The 17,288-nt window shown below is 40.8% G+C and overlaps 1 protein-coding gene across 1 annotated transcript in view; it reads left to right on the top strand.

Annotated features, from left to right (window-relative positions):
* The window catches only part of LOC119661786 (sarcoplasmic reticulum histidine-rich calcium-binding protein-like), a 310,226-nt gene extending 296,134 nt beyond the window's left edge, over positions 1–14,092 (top strand). Inside the window, exons 4-5 of the mRNA XM_038071269.1 lie at positions 10,150–10,424; positions 10,576–14,092. Coding sequence (XP_037927197.1) covers positions 10,150–10,424; positions 10,576–10,678 — 378 coding nt within the window. The 3' untranslated portion in view covers positions 10,679–14,092. The remainder of the gene's footprint in view (positions 1–10,149; positions 10,425–10,575) is intronic.
* Positions 14,093–17,288: the final 3,196 nt, after the last annotated feature.

The following is a 17,288-nucleotide window of genomic DNA, read 5'->3' as shown; positions in this document are numbered from 1 at the left end:
GTATATATTCGCCGTCTCATCTGCCAAGATGTCAATGGGCATCATTCCAGAGATGACGAATGCTGCATCATCTGAGACAGTCCTGAAGGCAGAGCATACCCTCAGAGCTGCCCTCCTGTAGACTGCATTCAGTTTGCTATTGTTAACTGACATCCGCAACGCCTCGCTCCAAACTGGGGTCGCATAGAGCATGATTGAGGTCACCACCCTGGCTATAAGCAACCTAGAGGTATGCCGTGGCCCTCCCACGTTCGGTATCATCCTCGCCAGGGCCATACTGGCAGTGGATGATTTATCACAAACATACTGTACGTGTTGCTTATAGCTGAGCTTCCTGTCTATCACCACCCCCAAGTATTTGATGGTCGGTTTGGAAGTGATGATATTATTCCCGATTCTAATACAGGCGTAATTTCTCTTCCGACGCTTCGTGATGAGGACCGCTTCTGTTTTTTCCTCAGCAAGCGTCAGACCAGAGCTCTCCAACCAGCATTTGACAGCACTGATTGCCTTGCTTGAGTATAACTCAGCATCTTCGAGATGCTTTGCGACAACAACCAGTGCTATGTCGTCAGCGTAACCCACCACTGTGGCTTTTTCCGGAAGGGGAAGATTGAGTACATCGTTGTACATGATGTTCCACAGTAGTGGGCCCAATACGGAGCCCTGTGGGACACCCGCGGAAACAACATACTCCTGGGATCCGTCATCAGTTAAGTAACTATCGACGATAGCAGCGAGATAGGCGGGAATACCAACCTTCGCTAGGGATTTGCGTATTAGATTCCAAATGGCCGAATTGAATGCATTTTTCACATCCAAGGTTACTACCACGTAATATTTGCTGGTACTACCCTTTCCGTGGATTGCATCTTCGGTTGATCTGGCTTTACGGAACCCATACTGTCGATCTGAAAGGCCGCCTTGGCTCTCAACAACCGGGAGTAATCTATTATAGATTACCCGCTCTAACATTTTCCCCAGAGTGTTCAAAAGACATATGGGTCGGTATGACGATGGTTCACCTGGAGGTTTACCAGGCTTAGGCAGAAGTACCAACTTCTGTCGCTTCCAATCCGCTGGAAATATTCCTTCGGACATGCACGCTTCGAACAACTCAGCGAACATGTCCGGCCTGGATTTCACGGCAAGCTTAAGGGCCTTATTCGGTACTCCGTCCAGGCCCGGCGCTTTATTGTCTCCTATTCTGCTGCAGATCTCTAGCAGCTCGTCTCTGGTGACTGGCGGGATTGCCGTCACATTCAGAGGTGGTTGGAATGTGTCGGTGCTCTCCTCTTGCTGGGGCAATAGCCCCTGGATGATTTTTAGCAAGAGGGTGGGGCACGTGATCTGCGGAGCTGAATGGCCTCTGAATCGTCCCATCACGATTCCATAAGTTCTCCCTCACGGGTTTACGTCCGCTTCTGAGCAGAGCTCCTTAAAGCATTTCCGCTTGCTACGCTGGATGGCGAGCTTGAGGATTTTGCGGGCTACCTTATAGGCGCACTCTTTCTGCCCTGTTCGACTCTACGTAGCGCCCTCTGAGCCGCTCTTCTGGCTCGGTGACAGGCTGATCGAAGACCGGTCAGTTCATCATTCCACCAGTAGTTTGGTCTTCTACGGGGGAATGAGCACCTCCTAGGCATGGACGCGTCACATGCTTTGGCGATGCATTGAGCCAGATGGACGGTTTTTTTCCGTAGAGGCGCCTGCTTTATCAGGTTGATCTAACCACACCTCTATGAAGGTCTGCTCATCCAAAGATTTTGCAGACCAGCCTGAAATCTTTTTCGGTTTCGAACATGGTAGCTCTTTGGCCTGAAGCTCGACACATGTCTCAAAGAAGATTGCCTGGTGATCGGTGTGGGTGTTGCGCTCACTGACGCACCAGGACATACCACGCGCCAGGGAAGGGCTGACAAAGGTCAGGTCTACAACTGAGCCTGACCCCCCCTTTCTGGAAGGTGTTTACAACACCTTCATTAGCCAAAACTATGTCCATCTGCGTGAAAGCTTCTATTAAACTGCGCCCCCTAGCGTTTGATTCTCTGCTGCCCCATTCTAGGGCCCAAGCATTGAAATCACCAGTAATCACCTTTGGACTTCGTCCTATTGCATGGAGAACAAGATTATCAAGCATTTGCTCGAATTCAGACAGTGTCAAACTTGGTGGGGCGTAGCAGCTATATACATATACACCACTTATTTTCGCCCACACAGAGCCACTGGCTGCCCGACTTGCAATACATTGTATGGCCTGTCGGCCACAAGCCCATATCGCCGCTTCACCAGTCGAATCTGTGACCCATATGCCACCGTGACGGTTTTTATATGGTTCACTTATTATATGATGGCAATTTCCATCTCAGATTCGAACGTGGTCTGCTCAAGTAAATCCTGAGCGACCCTGCAATGATTCAGGTTAATTTGTATAAACCTCATTTTCTCATTGCAGTGAGCACCTTCCTAAATTCCGGACTTTTAGCACTTCCGGCAATATGCCGGTGATTCTGTCCCTGTTTTACTTCGCACAGTAGGCATTTGGGGCCCCTATTGCACTCTCTGGAAATATGGCCTGTCTCCCACACCTTCCACATCAGATCGATCAATGCTGCTGGTGCATGCCTTCGCGAAGTGTCCAAACATGAGGCATTTTAAACACCTCTTCAGTGAAATTTGTTCTCTTAAACGGCAGAAAACCCATCCAATCCGAACTCTTCCGGCAGCCAACAACATCTGCGCTGCCTCCGCTGGTACTCGTATTGTGGTCGTTTGAGTACCACCATCGGCTTTTCTTAAGCCCACAACAGACTCCTCGGTAAGTTCTTTCAACTTGAATTGCTCCTGCAGAGCAGTACAAATTTCTCCTTTCGATGTCACTTCATCGAGGTCCTTACATTGTATATAGATCTCCCCAAGTGTGTTTTTCACTTGACTGCGAAAGTCATCAGTTTTTCAGCTCGAACATAAGATCCTCTTTCTGGGTTCTTCGGATTCTGTTCACATTTCCGCTCAGATCTTGTAGGTCGGGATCTGCTTTGACCTTTTTGAGTATCTCCGCGTAGGACAGATTGCCCTTACTGGATATAACAATTGCATCTGGGCGAGTTCGGACTTTTGCTTTTCGTTTCGCTTTTTTGTTGGTAACTTTAGTCCATCCATCGTTTTCGTTCGTCTTGGGCTTCGCAACGCTGGTCGAGTTTCCTAGATTCGCTGCATGCTTTCCTCCGTCTGAGCTGTTAGCGTTGGTTTTCAGAATGTCCTGTCCGCCTTTTTTTCTCTTAGGCGCCTGCTGATTATTTAAAGGATCCCCTTCTTTTTCACGTACTCGCATATTTCGCTGGGATTCGATGGTAGTACGGTTAAGTGTCACTTGGGTCGCTTGTGATACCGTTGGCACAGCGGGGTTTGGCGTAGAGGACTCTAGTAGCCCTCACCATATTCTTTATGGCTTGGTGTACGTTGTGCTTGTCCTTGATAAACTCGGACAGCTCAACTATTTTTGCCCCAAGCTGGGTGAAGAGTAAATCCTCCGAATCGGGACTCTGCTCCCTATAAGTCCCAGCAGAGTTACTCCTTTTACATGGTACTTTACTTTTGGCCTGCACTTTATCCTTCATCGCCTTTGAAATTGGTGGAGATCTCAAAGTTGATGAGCTTCTTTTCAATGGATCTCTTCCTTGTTCCTGGAGCACCTCCTGCTGTCGAGCATCTTGAACATGTGCGGTGGGTGTTGCCACGGTTTTGTTGTCCAAAAAGCTGCTTTCAGTTTATCTCCGCCCGCTTGCTCACTCCCAAAAGCTGCCGGTACTGGGGTTCCGAGCACCTGCACCGTAAGTTTCCTCCTTCTCTCGTCTTCCATGGTGGTTTTATGTTCTGGGTATCCTTCCCATAGCCATTTTGGTCCGCGTACCAGAGATGCACAGTCAGAAAAGAAAAGTACATGAACACGTATTTACACATCAATAGGTATGCCCCAATCCGCCAGCTGGGGCCCCGCCTGATGGGAGATCTGGCCACTCCTCACATGTCTGTCTGTCTGTCACACACACTTTTCTCAGAAACGGCTATATCGATTAGTACGAAAATTTGGTGAGAAGGTGGGAACTGTGGACCCCCAGACATGCAGTGAGTGATATCCTTCTACGTTGAGATTTAGGGCGTCCCCATACATGTAAAAGAAGGGTGTAACATTTTTTTTCATGGAATATAGTAATGTGGGGTATCAAATGGAAGGTCTCGATTAGTACTTTTCGGAGCCAGTCTTAGTTTTGAGATTTATTAAAAAGGCGGGGAGTGGGAGGAATCGAAAGCGGTGGTTTCTTTAACGGACCCTTTCTCAGAAACTACCCAACCGAAAAATCTGAAAAATTCATGAAGCTGCCTCTATATGGTCCCTGGCCTCAAAATACTCTCCATATCGATATCTGTTAAAATTAAGTTAATAATACATAGTATATAACCATACTTTTGGGGAAATTGAGTAAAACCCCCCTTAGGTATATTCTAGAGTTATAAAAGTTGATAGTAGTATAAAATATAATATGAAGCTGATCAAAATCACACCATTAGTAGAAAAGTTGCAGTAGCTCAAAATTGACTTTACCCTGTAAATTTACTGCAACTGAATATCAATATAACACTAAAGTAGGTAGTCAGACATGCTAAATGCATATACATAAAGGGCTACGTACAAATGGGATAGTTCTACACTTAAATATACTCACAGAAGAAGCAAACAAAACCTTTCATACCTGAAGCGCCCAGCTTCCGGTTTCCCGATTTGTTTTAAGATAGGAACGAAATTCGATGGAAAATGTTGGTTGCTCTCTTATCCCCTGCTGGGTTGTGATTGTATTCAATGCATTTGCACACTCGCTCGGCGCAACTAAGCATTGTCCAACGGTTACCATAAGGATATCGGAACAGCATTTGGTAGCAGAGCTGTATATAGTTTCTTTTTCCAGCCATGTGTTTTAAGTTTTGCCTGATTTTGTAATATCGGTACCGCAGGTTGCCAAGAAATATATTCCCATTCAACCGTTAAATTTAAAGAGGCTTTCAACAGCTCCAATAAGGGATGTATAAGCTTTTTTCCGAGAAACTCATAGCTGCTATGCAGGCGACATATGATGTCATTACAAAGAGCTCCAATAAACTACGTTATTTTCCTGAAACAACACGACTACACTGACGGATAATATTTTACAAGATAGGGAGTTGGTCAGAAGACGCATGTGCCGCTGAACACTGAGAAAGAGCGCTGTGCAAATGAAGTTTATTGGAAGATCCTGATGTGACCTGAAGCATAATGCTAGGAATCAACAGTAATGGCGCCCTATGTTCACTTAGGGGTTCATATCAACCATATACGTATATCACAAAGTGGAAAGCAATTTTCATCCTCCTCTCCGCTTTATTACTGTACTATCCACCCAACGTAAGCTAGTTTGTTTTTTTCTTTGTGTACTTCCGCTGTCTTAGCCCCCTCATCCATACGATGCATTTTTGGAGAGACTATTGAAACTCCTAACTGTACTTCAACTGCATCAGTACAACGTTCTCAGCTCTAAATCCCTTCCGAATAACTTCTTCGGCTTTTTTCTTCTCTGATGTACCTCTATGAACACTTGTGTCACTCTTCAGTTAGATCTCACTAGAAATAATTTAAAAAGCACTCTTAGTGTTCCCCTCTGCAAACTACGCGTGCATTACTTTATCGCACAACACTTCACACAAAGCTTCATCATCCTGGTCTGGAAACCGATGCGGTCCCTCGTCTCACATCCCTTGTTTTGCAGAATCCTGCTAAGTTTAACTCTCCAAGCGCCAATTTCGAAGGTTTGGATTCCTCTGCCATGTTTCTGCATCTTTATGTACTCTGGTTCACCATTGAGATCATTAAAGAGCTCCGTCTGAAGCTGCCAGAATGTAAAAAATATAAGCCGCTTAAAAATCACAGTAATTTTGCTCATTTTAATGCTCTACGAATTTCGAATCATTGATTACTAAGTCCAGGAAGGAGTATCTGACCAATGTCGAGGTGGCATTGGTACGCGGGAATTTAAGGGGAGCTCTACAATTCGATCAAAAAAATGAAACTAACGAAATTTGAAAACAATAAATTGATTTGTGGAAAAACATTCTTTAATGATCGTTTCGAAAAGGTCCTTCGCCCAATCCGGTTCAAGTGCAGTGTTCATAGGGCTGTAACTTCTGCAATTTCTCGAATTTCACTTTGAATTTTTCTGGAAACATTTCCTAAATATAATACTATCGACTAAAAAAATAAAAAAAGTGAATTTCCGGCAATCTCTAATTCTATATCTCCCCTTACGCCTTCCTGATCTCACATCCGTAATACTCGCAATCTAATCCAGATTTCCGCCACTTTATTCAAGTTCGCATTTCCCTCCGATGACACGCCTCATTTCTGGCCTGACTAATTCTGTAATTCCATTCGCACCGTCTATAACTCTTTCCTTCTCTCTCCCGATTGGGTACAACCCGCTTCGGACCTTCGGACCGCTTCTACAACCTTGATATCAATGTTAGACCTGGTTCCTAACCGACTCTTCTCGCTAAAATCTAATCAATATTTGCAAAAATCTTAACAAAATCCTGGAAGGTTGTCGTTTTCCACGCTTGTTGAAAGGCATTTTCATTATTCCTATACACAAAAATGGTGATCATATCCCTGCGGAGAATTGCCTTCCTGTCCTATTTCGCTCTTTCCTATTGCGTTCGAACCCGGCAGACTGTTTTATCGATATTTATAAAAATAAATTTTCATTATTAATTTGAAAAATATAAAGTGATTTACAACAATCCTGGTATGTGTGGATTCGAGGGCTCTTTGAAAAAAAAACCATGAGGGCGCTGAAATCTCGGCTCTTTCCGCATCGCGGGGTAATTACCCGCGTTAGTCAATTGACTAACGCCAGAATCGTTAAGATAGCAATTCCTTGTTGATCCGCACTTATGGTGGGCAACTAAATATGAGTCTAGAATTTCAACGAACGGTTTATTGGTCCTTTTAAATATTTCATTTCATCAGCACTACCAGTTCCACTATCCTTTCTAAGGTGCACCCTTTATCACCGTAAAAGCTAGCAGTTGTGTGGAAAGCGTGCGAAGAACTTCTTAAGCATGGTATTTGCAAACCGTCAGACAGCTGTTTCACACGGTCCCTAAGGCCAATGGTGAATGGAAACCTTGTGGTGATTACACTCATCTACGATTTTGGGCATTCTATCGCAAACTGCTGTATTTTCTTAAGCTTGAACTTAATCAAGGCATATCACCAAAGCCCTACCGAAGATATTCCAAAAACGGCAATATGCACACCTCTAGGACTTTTTCAGTTCACTAGGATGACTTTTGGGCGGTGTAAGGCGGTGGTGGAAAGGCGGTGGTGGAAAACTTCATTCACTGTACGCAAAGAAACTTCTACTTTTGTTTCGTATATTTGTATGATATTCTGGTCATGTTCTCCTCTTAGTTTGGGCGTTTAGAGCAGCTGGAGTGCATTTTTCAATGTAATTAACGTTGAGAAATATAAATTCTTACAATCGCAGGTGAGATTCCTCGGACACCTGGTCACGCTTGAAGGCATCCAACGGGGCCATGCCAAAGTGCAAGCGATTTCGAACTTGCCGTTTCCTAAAACGGAGGAAAGAAGCTTGGGAAAACCAATAGGTTTCTGTACTCGAAAAGTACAGGGAACAACCGCACCAGGCGTGAAGACTGACAACGATGCATTATCTGCTCCATACATAAAAAGGAAGGTATCACGTTGCTGAGTACCATTTTAAGATATTCTCCGCTATCTTGCTAGGCCGGATAGCCTCATATGCTCAGGATTTCACTCCAGGCGAATCAGCAACAGATCAGATTTTCTCTCTGCGGCAAGCGATGGAAAACTATTGGAATATGGACATCAGTTGTACTATCTTTTCATCGACTTTAAGGTCGCCTATAATAGCATAGTGACGGCAAAACTGTACACGGCCGGTATCTCGACGAAATAAATAAGGCTGGCTAGGCGGACCCTGACCAATGTACGAGGCTAGATAGAAGCAGCAGGGTCACTTTCGAAATCATTCAACATCAACAACGATCCACAATAAGAGGATCCCTTATCATGTGTCCTCTTTAACCTCGCCCTGAGTCTAAGAAAAGGGAATGCCCTATCATGCATCCTCTTTAAACTGACCCTGGAAAAAATGATCCGTGATGTTGCAGTAAACGCGAGAGGAATGATCCTCTTTAAGTCACCCAACTACTGGTCTATGTTGACGATATCGCCATCATGGGAAGAACGACCCGAGATATACAAACTGCGTTCATCCAGATCGAGCAGGCGGCACGAGATCTTGGCCTGGACATTAATGAAGGCAAGACAAAATGTATGGTGGCTATGTCAGCACCAAAAACCAACCAACCAACAACATCAAATTGCACTGGTCAACTGGAAAGAATAAAGATATAAGATTACAACTTTGACACCGTTGAAAGTTCCTCCTATCTAGGGTCAAAAATCACAACCGGTAACTGCTACGACGATGAAATCCGCGCACGGTTGTCGTCAGCCAACAGAGCCTATTTTAGCTTACAAAAACTGTTTCGCCCGAAACGACTCACCATAGGATCAAAGCTCTTACTGTGCAAGACAATGATCTTGCCAGTCCTCATGTTTCCTCGGAAACCTGGGTTCTTAGCAAGAGAAATTGCGACTCTTGGCCACGTTCGAAAGAAGAATTCTCCGAAGAATTTTTGGCCCCCTACTTGAGGGTGGACGATTCCGTAGCCTACATATCGACGAAATCTATGGGCGATACCGTGACCGTCAGGCTGTGGATAAAATTCGGGTGATCCAGTCCGGAAAGTCTATAAGGGCAATACCTATGGTAGAAAAGAAGACCAGGCAGACCCTGCCTGAGATGGAACGATGGAGTAGGTCAGGATGCCTGACGGCTTTTATGGATATCGAATTGGTGGACCTCGGCGCAAAACCGGGATGTTTGGAGTTTCTTATTAAGGCAGGTCTAGATCGGATACCGGTTGTTGCGTCGCCGATGATGATGATTCCGTCGAAGGCAGGCCATTCACAGTGTTTTCTGGTGCTGCCTCCTAATCATCGACAGCTGTCATTTATTCATTATTATTTTTAAAAAATAAAATGATTTACAACACTGTCATAATTCAGAACCATCTAAAATGTGGATATAACTTTCGATGATAACATATGGTGCCTTGATGTCAGCAATCGGGCTTCCAAAGTATCTGGCTTTGACTCTGGCTAACCCTTCTTAATACTCTTCAACTTCCTCGTTCGAAGCATCCTTGAGTTTTACTCCGTGATTTGTTACACTTGCGGCTTGCTGCGACAATGATTGCCTTACCCTAAAAATGTTCAATGCAATTTCATCCGATTTCACTTTAAGAGAAACTTCTCCCGTAAATACTATTATTTTTAATCGCCTTCTCCTGCTGTACTGGTAGCCGAGGACTTTAAGCTCTTTACCGACCTGATGGGCTGCTCCTACTCTAGTGGCATCCCTTACCGCTTTGTGTAGCGCAGAAATTTTTGGAGCTCGAACTTTATTTCCATTCCCCGATTCTGGGGGCGAGATTTAAGTGGATGTTGTGTCCATATATTGTCCCTTTTAAATAAATTAACTCTGAACATTTTATAGTTTATAAACGTTGACGGCGTGGTGATTGAGTTGGTTGAAAGTCAGCCTCTCGATCTCGTTACCTGGGGTTCGACCGCTACTGCAGATTTATCACTTGTACTGCATTATATACTTCGATAATGAAGCTGAACAAAGTCTAATTGAAAATAAAATGAGAGGGTAGCGACTAAATAATAATGAAAACGACGAGATTATGTCGATGTCCTACACAAAGTAGTGAATAGGACGAGCGCATGTATACATACATACCTTCCTATATCCTAAGATAGAAGACTAATTTACATTGTCGAATTATATTTCAATGCTAGCATAGAAAAGAACATGTGGCTTATCTGGGTCAAATATTGACTTCAACATTCAACTGTATCTAGCCTTAGTTACCAAGCCTATGAACTTAAATACTAACGTTTTGCCTGAATGATTTTCATTTGAATTTTCCTTACATTCTCAGGTTCACCTTTTGGGCTCGAATCGTCCAACGATAGAAAGACATACATTCATCAATCACACGGAATGTCATTGTGTAAATAAATCGAAGCATGTCACCAACATGCAATCTAGCCCAGCTTTGCTTAAAAGAGCTACAATATTGGATTGTAACTGTCCACGACCCTTCGAAAAAGTCCTTCAGGATGATGGAGAATGTCGATGTGATTGCTCATCAGGCAACACAGGATGCGATTGGCTTAAACGAGGAATGGAACATTTTTCGATGTCAGATCGAAAGTAAGTATTTGTAAATCATTAAATGATGTAGTGATACGTAGACGAATGAGACTAAATGCATGGTGTTTGAATGTTTAGACTTTTCAATGTTTTTTTTTTATCTAAACGGCGTATACAACAGACTAACTTTTTTCTTTTATTTACATTTCAGATGTATACTCGAAGGACGCTGCAAGCATCCCACATGCGAATATGGACTCTACAACAAAAATCACGGACGATGCCCGAGGAAAGAAAGTAGATCGTTCCATTAAATTATAAAATTATATTAAATGATAAAGGATACAAAATAAAAATACATTTAGCAATCTGGTGATTTAGAAGCCATTCGAAACCATATAGATTTTAATATATTAAATTGAAAGACTTTATATAAATATTCTTATCACTAACGTACTTTTATTAGTTTCAATTTTTCTAAATCTTTTCTTTTTCAACTGTTCTTTTCGAGAAGAACAACAAAAGTGATAAAACGAACTCTACTTTAGTCTGATCTATACGTTATCGAAAAGGAGAGTTGAAAAAGAGTCTTTATCTATTAATTATATTTTTCTATAATTCTACTTTGTAATTAGATAATTTTAGCTAATTTAAATATTTTAAATTTGGTCGTACCAATAAGAATGTAAATTTTACATGATTTCTCTCTCCACTGCTAAATTTTAATTTCATATAAGGCTGAATAGAATTTGGAAAAGGACGGCCAAGTGTCCTTTGAATCAAATAACGTATCAGAGATTTAGATTTCCGCTGTACGAAGAGTAAGTCTGTTTTATTTTCGGTTTTAAGGAAATTATCATTTTGAAAAGTGTATTTGCTTGTTTTCGACCAGAATATAATTGAAGTGTTGAGCACAAAAGCTTTATACCACAGATGCTCTCATTTATTTTACAGATTTCTATTTTTGATTTAACAAGTAAAACCATATTTTTATACTGTCATAAGCAAGCCAGTTTGACTTTCTGAAAATTGCACATTGAGAAGTTTTGAACTACATCATTCCAGTTATGCTTTTAATGATAATCTTTTTAATGCCCAAAGGAAAAAATCAAGATATTTTTACTCCTCTCTAGAAATTTTAATTCAAAACTGTACATCATTTTTCACTTTTTCAAATAAAATTAATTTAAATTCACTCAAATCAGTAAATTTGACTTTTCATTTTGTAATGTAAAAACTAAGCGGAGACGAATCTCAGTTTTCTAGTCAAAATATATTATTACCCTTTATTTTAACCAATACATTAATAGGTACTTCTAAGCTGTATCGGATAAGAATTTTTTATTTCACAAATCGAGTTTAGTTAATAAATATTCCAAAATGAATATCACAAGGAAAATGATAATAAAATTTAGATTTTTAAACTTAAGTGTCAGAACAAATCATATCTTTTCCCCACTGCCCCTTTCCTATTTCTTTAGGAGTATGTAAGAATACACATACCTTCTTCTTGTATAAATATTCTATAAGAACAGTATTTTAATGTTTCATGGAAATTTTATCAACCAGTGTAATTGATAAGCAATAATATCGAGTTGAAAATGGATTAATGGTTTTCAAATTGCAGTTGAAGCTCATTGGAAAGAGAAATCTTTTGGAGAAAGTGAAAACAAAATTTAATATTGAACTTAAATTGAGTATGAATGCGTTTTATATCTAAATCTGTTAGTTGAAGATTTTGTTAAGCACATATCCGTATTTACTGGCATTTAATTTTTGTGTTATTTGATCTGGCATTTTGAATCGGGATCTATGAGTAATTAATTTGCCGCTTGACATTTTTGTTCTTATTTTTATGTAAAAAGTTATATTTCATATATAGTTCATATAGATCACTAGAAAAATGATACTGAAGCATGGAATTAATATAATCAGCTTCTGTTTTTCAACGAGTTAGTTCCCTTTGTTTAGATTTCATGTATATTGATATTTACAAGATTATATACATCGAGTATCCAGCAGTAAAATTTAGTTAATGATTAAGTCGAAAAATTTTAAAAATAACACTGAATGCATTTATATTTATTTGTTGCAATTATACCAATGTTAAATCCAAAATAAATTTTATTGCATATAAATGTGATGATATATGGTGTCGTCCATTGGAATCATTTGGCTAAGGTTTATTTTTAAGCCATCAAAGCGATTAATTGCGAGTATTTCATGAAAATTTAACATTTCAGATAATAAACCAAAACACTTTGAAGAAATTTGTTTTGAAATTAATCTTACACAACAAATATCGGTTGATTAGATCCATAAGTAGATTCCATTAAAGGGGAAAGAACATTAGAAAGCTTATTTTCATGTATTTTTCATGATGTTTATGACGAAATAACTGAAATTCAAATTTCGATATCATATTAGTCATGTTTCGAACAACTTGTGAGTTTTTTTTCTTTTGAGAAATTCAAACGAAAACAAAGTTATTCAAGATTAGTTTGCTGAATGTTGTAACTGGAGTTCTCCAATTGTGGCAAGGGTAGGGACTCCAATTTTTAGCTGAAACCACAAATTTCTAAATTTTATATTACTGATTTATTTTGTAAGTCCATTAACCTTAACGCAGGCAAAAATAATAAAAATAAAAAAAATTACAGTTGTCGGAGAAGAAATATTTCAAATTTTACCATTTTTTTACTAATTATGCAAAAAAAAGCCATTGAAAATATGATATCAACCCCGAGGCTGGTTCATGTTTTTCTTAATTTTGTAAAGAATCATACTTCAAAATTTCATAATGATCAGTTCATTATTTTTTGAGTTCAAATATCCGAAAATGTAAAAATTGTCATATTGAAAAAAAAACTCGTTAGAAAAAAGATTGTTTGAAAAGTCGCCTTTCAGATATTAAGACAGAGAAAATACATTTAGGGCAAATATAAACGCGTTCCTAGAGGGCTACGTTAAGAATGATGCTAAGTATTTACATTATTTACGCTGTTTAAATGGCGCTAGAAGATTACGTAAGCACATAAAACGACTCGATCTCATGTGCGCTCGAGTCGGAGCCTCCACTCGGTAAGCTCTCGGCTCCCCGCTCATAAAATCTAAAGGAATGCGAATTTTGCTTTGAAATGTTTGCAGCGTATTCCGGGATAGTTGAGCTACTCATCTGTGTAATAAAAAATCGATTTCTTGAAGATCATAATGTGGTTTCCGCTTTTAGCTCTTTCGGTCTCAAGTATTGGAAAAACGTCGGATTAAACTATTTGTTTGCAAAGAAAAGGATATGTAGCTATATGAATACAACGGGATTTCAAGAGAAAAAAATATTTATAGAATCATTTTTGAAATATTACAAATATCACAAATATTACGGTTTTACGTGATGTTTCAAAACCTTATTAAAATTGATTCACTGTCGGTCTGATTGCCTGCCACACGCACTTTTCTCCAAAGCGGCTAAACCGATTCGAATGAAATTTGGTGGACAAATGGGAACTATGAAATTCCATGCGTACAGCGAGTAACATAAATTTAAGTGCAAAGAGGGGATGTAAAATTTTTTTCATCAAATATAGTTATGTGGGGTATCGAATGAAAGACTCGATTAGTCCTTTCCGCAGCTGATATTAGTTTAGTCGTGAATTGCAAAGTGTGCGAGTGAGGAGTTAGAATGTACACACTTAAAGTGAGACAGGACTCATTTTCGGAAACTATCCAACCTAAACATCCGAAAAAATTAGGTTGGAGCATTTAGATGAAATCTAGGCCTCAAAATATGTCCCATTCCGATATCTGCTCAAATAAACTTACTAATAGTGAATTACCAACTTTTAGAAATTTACTGAAAACCCCCCTTATTATTTACTGAAAACCCCCCTTATTAGCACATTACTAAATTTCATGGAAATCTGGCCATTAACGCCAAAGTTCAGCAGTTCAAACTTAACAATTTCGCGCGAATTAACTGCTTCCAAAGCCATGCAAATAAGATTCCGACGTCATAATTAACGGGAATAATTGACTTTCGCATGAAATATTAGAGTCGCATTTATGAAGAAATTAACTGAAAAACTCCCCTTAAGTTCGTCCTAGGTGTAGCGACATAGCGGACAGTCTTGTGCATACACATGCGAAGTTTCATGAGAATCCCACTATTAACGTCAAAGTTATAGTAGTTCAAAGTTATCAATTTCGTGCCAATTAACAGCATCCTAAGCCATACAAATAAGATGCTGACGTGATAATTAACGAGAATAATTGACATTCTAGTGAAACATTAAAATTTCATTCAAGAAAAATCTAATTCTCCCCAGCCCTTTTTATATCTGATGTAGGTTAATTTCTTGGCATTTGTTTAATAATATTAAATTCAGAGCCTGAAGTGTATGAGGTGGACTATTATCAATATGGGGCTTCCCATCAAATTATTTTTTTAAATCACTTTCTAAAAAATAGAGGGCAATGGAATTTTTAGCTATATGACACGGAGCTGTCGTGCACTTATCCCGTTCACAAGCGGAGCCGGCTCGTCGTGATCGGTTTCGCCATTTTATTTTATCAAATGCCTGATCTGGAAGCAATCGCGAGGCTTTCAAATCCCCATCCAGCGTTTCAGGTCACCGTTGTTCCGGCCGACCTTTTGGTCGCTTACCATCGACTTCGATGTTGGACCAATTTTGGCAAGCGAATTCCCGTTAGCGCGAATGACGTGACCACACCATCGAAGACGCCTCTCTCGCAGTTTTGTCCACGATCGGTGCAATCTCATATCGATCGCGGATATGCTCATTTTGGATGTGATCAAAATGTGTCACGCCACTAGTCCAACACAACATCTGCGTCTCCATTATCGCAAGACGCCGTTCATTGTCTTTTATAGTCCGCCAACACTCAGAATTAGAGAGAACGACAGGACGGACGACATTGCGGTAAATTTTAGATTTGAGACGTTCACTGATACGTCAATCACAAAGAACTCCAGTTGTGGAATGCCACTCCATTCATCATCATCATCATCGTCAACGGTGCAACCACCGGTATCCGGTCTAGGCCTGCCTTAATAAGAAACTCCAGACATCACAGTTTTGCGCCGAGGTCCACCAATTCGACATCCCTAAAAGCTGTCTGGCATACGTCATCGTTCTCTTAGGCAGTGTCTGCCTCGTCTTCTTTTTCTACAATAGATATTGCCCTTATAGACTTTCCGGGCGGATCATCCTCATCCATACGGATTAAGTGACCCGCCCACCGTAACCTATTGAGCCGGGTTTTATCCACAACCGGACCGTCATGGAATCGCTCATAGATTTCGCCGTTATGTAGGCTACGGAATCGTCCATCCTCATGTAGGGGGCCAAAAATTCTTCACAGGAATCTTCTCTCGAACGCGGCCAAGAGTTTGCAATTTTTCTTGCTAAGAACCCAAGTCTTCGAGGAATACATGAGGACTGGCTAGATCATTGTCTTGTACAGTAAGAGCTTTGACCCTATGGTGAGACGTTTCGATCGGAACAGTTTTTGTAAGCTGAAATAGGCTCTGTTGGCTGACAACAACCGTGCGCGGATTTCATCATCGTAGCTGTTATCGGTTGTGATTTTCGACCCTAGATGGGAGAAATTATCAACGGTCTCAAAGTTGCAGTCTCCTATCTTTATTCTTCCATTTTGACCAGTGCGGTTTGATGTTGTTGGTTGGTTGGTTTTCGGTGCTGACGTTACCACCATATGCTTTGTCTTGCTTTCATTGATGTGCAGCCCAAGATCTCGCACCAATTGCCGCCTGCTCGATCTGGATGAAGGCAGTTTGTACGTCTTTGGTGGTTCTTCCCATGATGTCAATATCGTGAGCATAGGCCAGTAGTTGGGCGGACTTAAAGAAGATCGTACCTCTTGCATTTACCTCAGCATCATGGATCACTTTCTCGAGGGCCAGGTTAAAGAGGACGCATGATAGCGCATCCCCTTGTCGTAGACCGTTGTTGATGTCGAATGGTCTTGAGAGTGATCCTGCTGCTTTTATCTGGCCTTGCACATTGGGCAGGGTCAGCCTAGTCAGTCTTATTAATTTCGTCGGGATACCGAATTCTCTCATGGCAGTTTTACCCTGGCCATGCTATCATAGTCGGCTTTAAAGTCAATGAATAGATGGTGCAACCTTTGTCCATATTCCAACAGTTTTTCCATCGCTTGCCACAGAGAGAAAATCTGATCTGTTTCTGATTTGCCTGGAGTGAAGCCTCTTTGGTGTGGGCCAATGATGTTGTGGGTGTATGGGGCTATCCGGCCTAGCAAGATAGCGGAGAGTATCTTATAGATGGTGCTCAGCAACGTGAGACGAAACGACTCCATCCAGGTTGCGTTAACGCGCGAAGCATTTTCATTACGCAGTTCTCCATTGGCCGATAGTATTGACCCGAGACAGTTAAATCGCTCAGTTCTGGGCAGGTCACTGCCGCTGACAGAACTGAGCGATTTAAATATTTGCAGTCAATGCTATCAACCAATGGGGAGCTGCGTTACGCTCTTCACATAGGAAAACACAAAACCTTTTATACCTGAAGCGTCAAGCTTCCGGTTTCCCGACTTGTTTGTTTGTTACACAGAGAGCTACATTAAATTTCACGCATTTATTTCTCGAAAACACTACTAAATGTTTGGAATTTTTACGACTTTTTTTCGATGTTATCATAACCAACACATCTGCAATTGGAGGAACTGAGACTCTTTCTGGAGCAGGTACGACTACAGGACATTTCTCCCTCTTCTGGTCTGTGAGGGAACGAGCATAAATAAGAACATTTCCGAATTCCGCTTTAAATACAAGAAGAGATTTAAAATTCGCAATATTCAATTCTTGACAATTCTTCAGATAGATAAGCCAAGCGTTGATTGCCGTTACGTCTTCAAATCAACACA

The sequence above is a fragment of the Hermetia illucens genome, chromosome 1 (assembly GCF_905115235.1).
Source record: "Hermetia illucens chromosome 1, iHerIll2.2.curated.20191125, whole genome shotgun sequence".
Classification (NCBI taxonomy): domain Eukaryota; kingdom Metazoa; phylum Arthropoda; class Insecta; order Diptera; family Stratiomyidae; genus Hermetia; species Hermetia illucens.
Note: the sequence above shows the minus strand (reverse complement) of the source record. Positions and strands in the feature narration are given on the sequence as shown.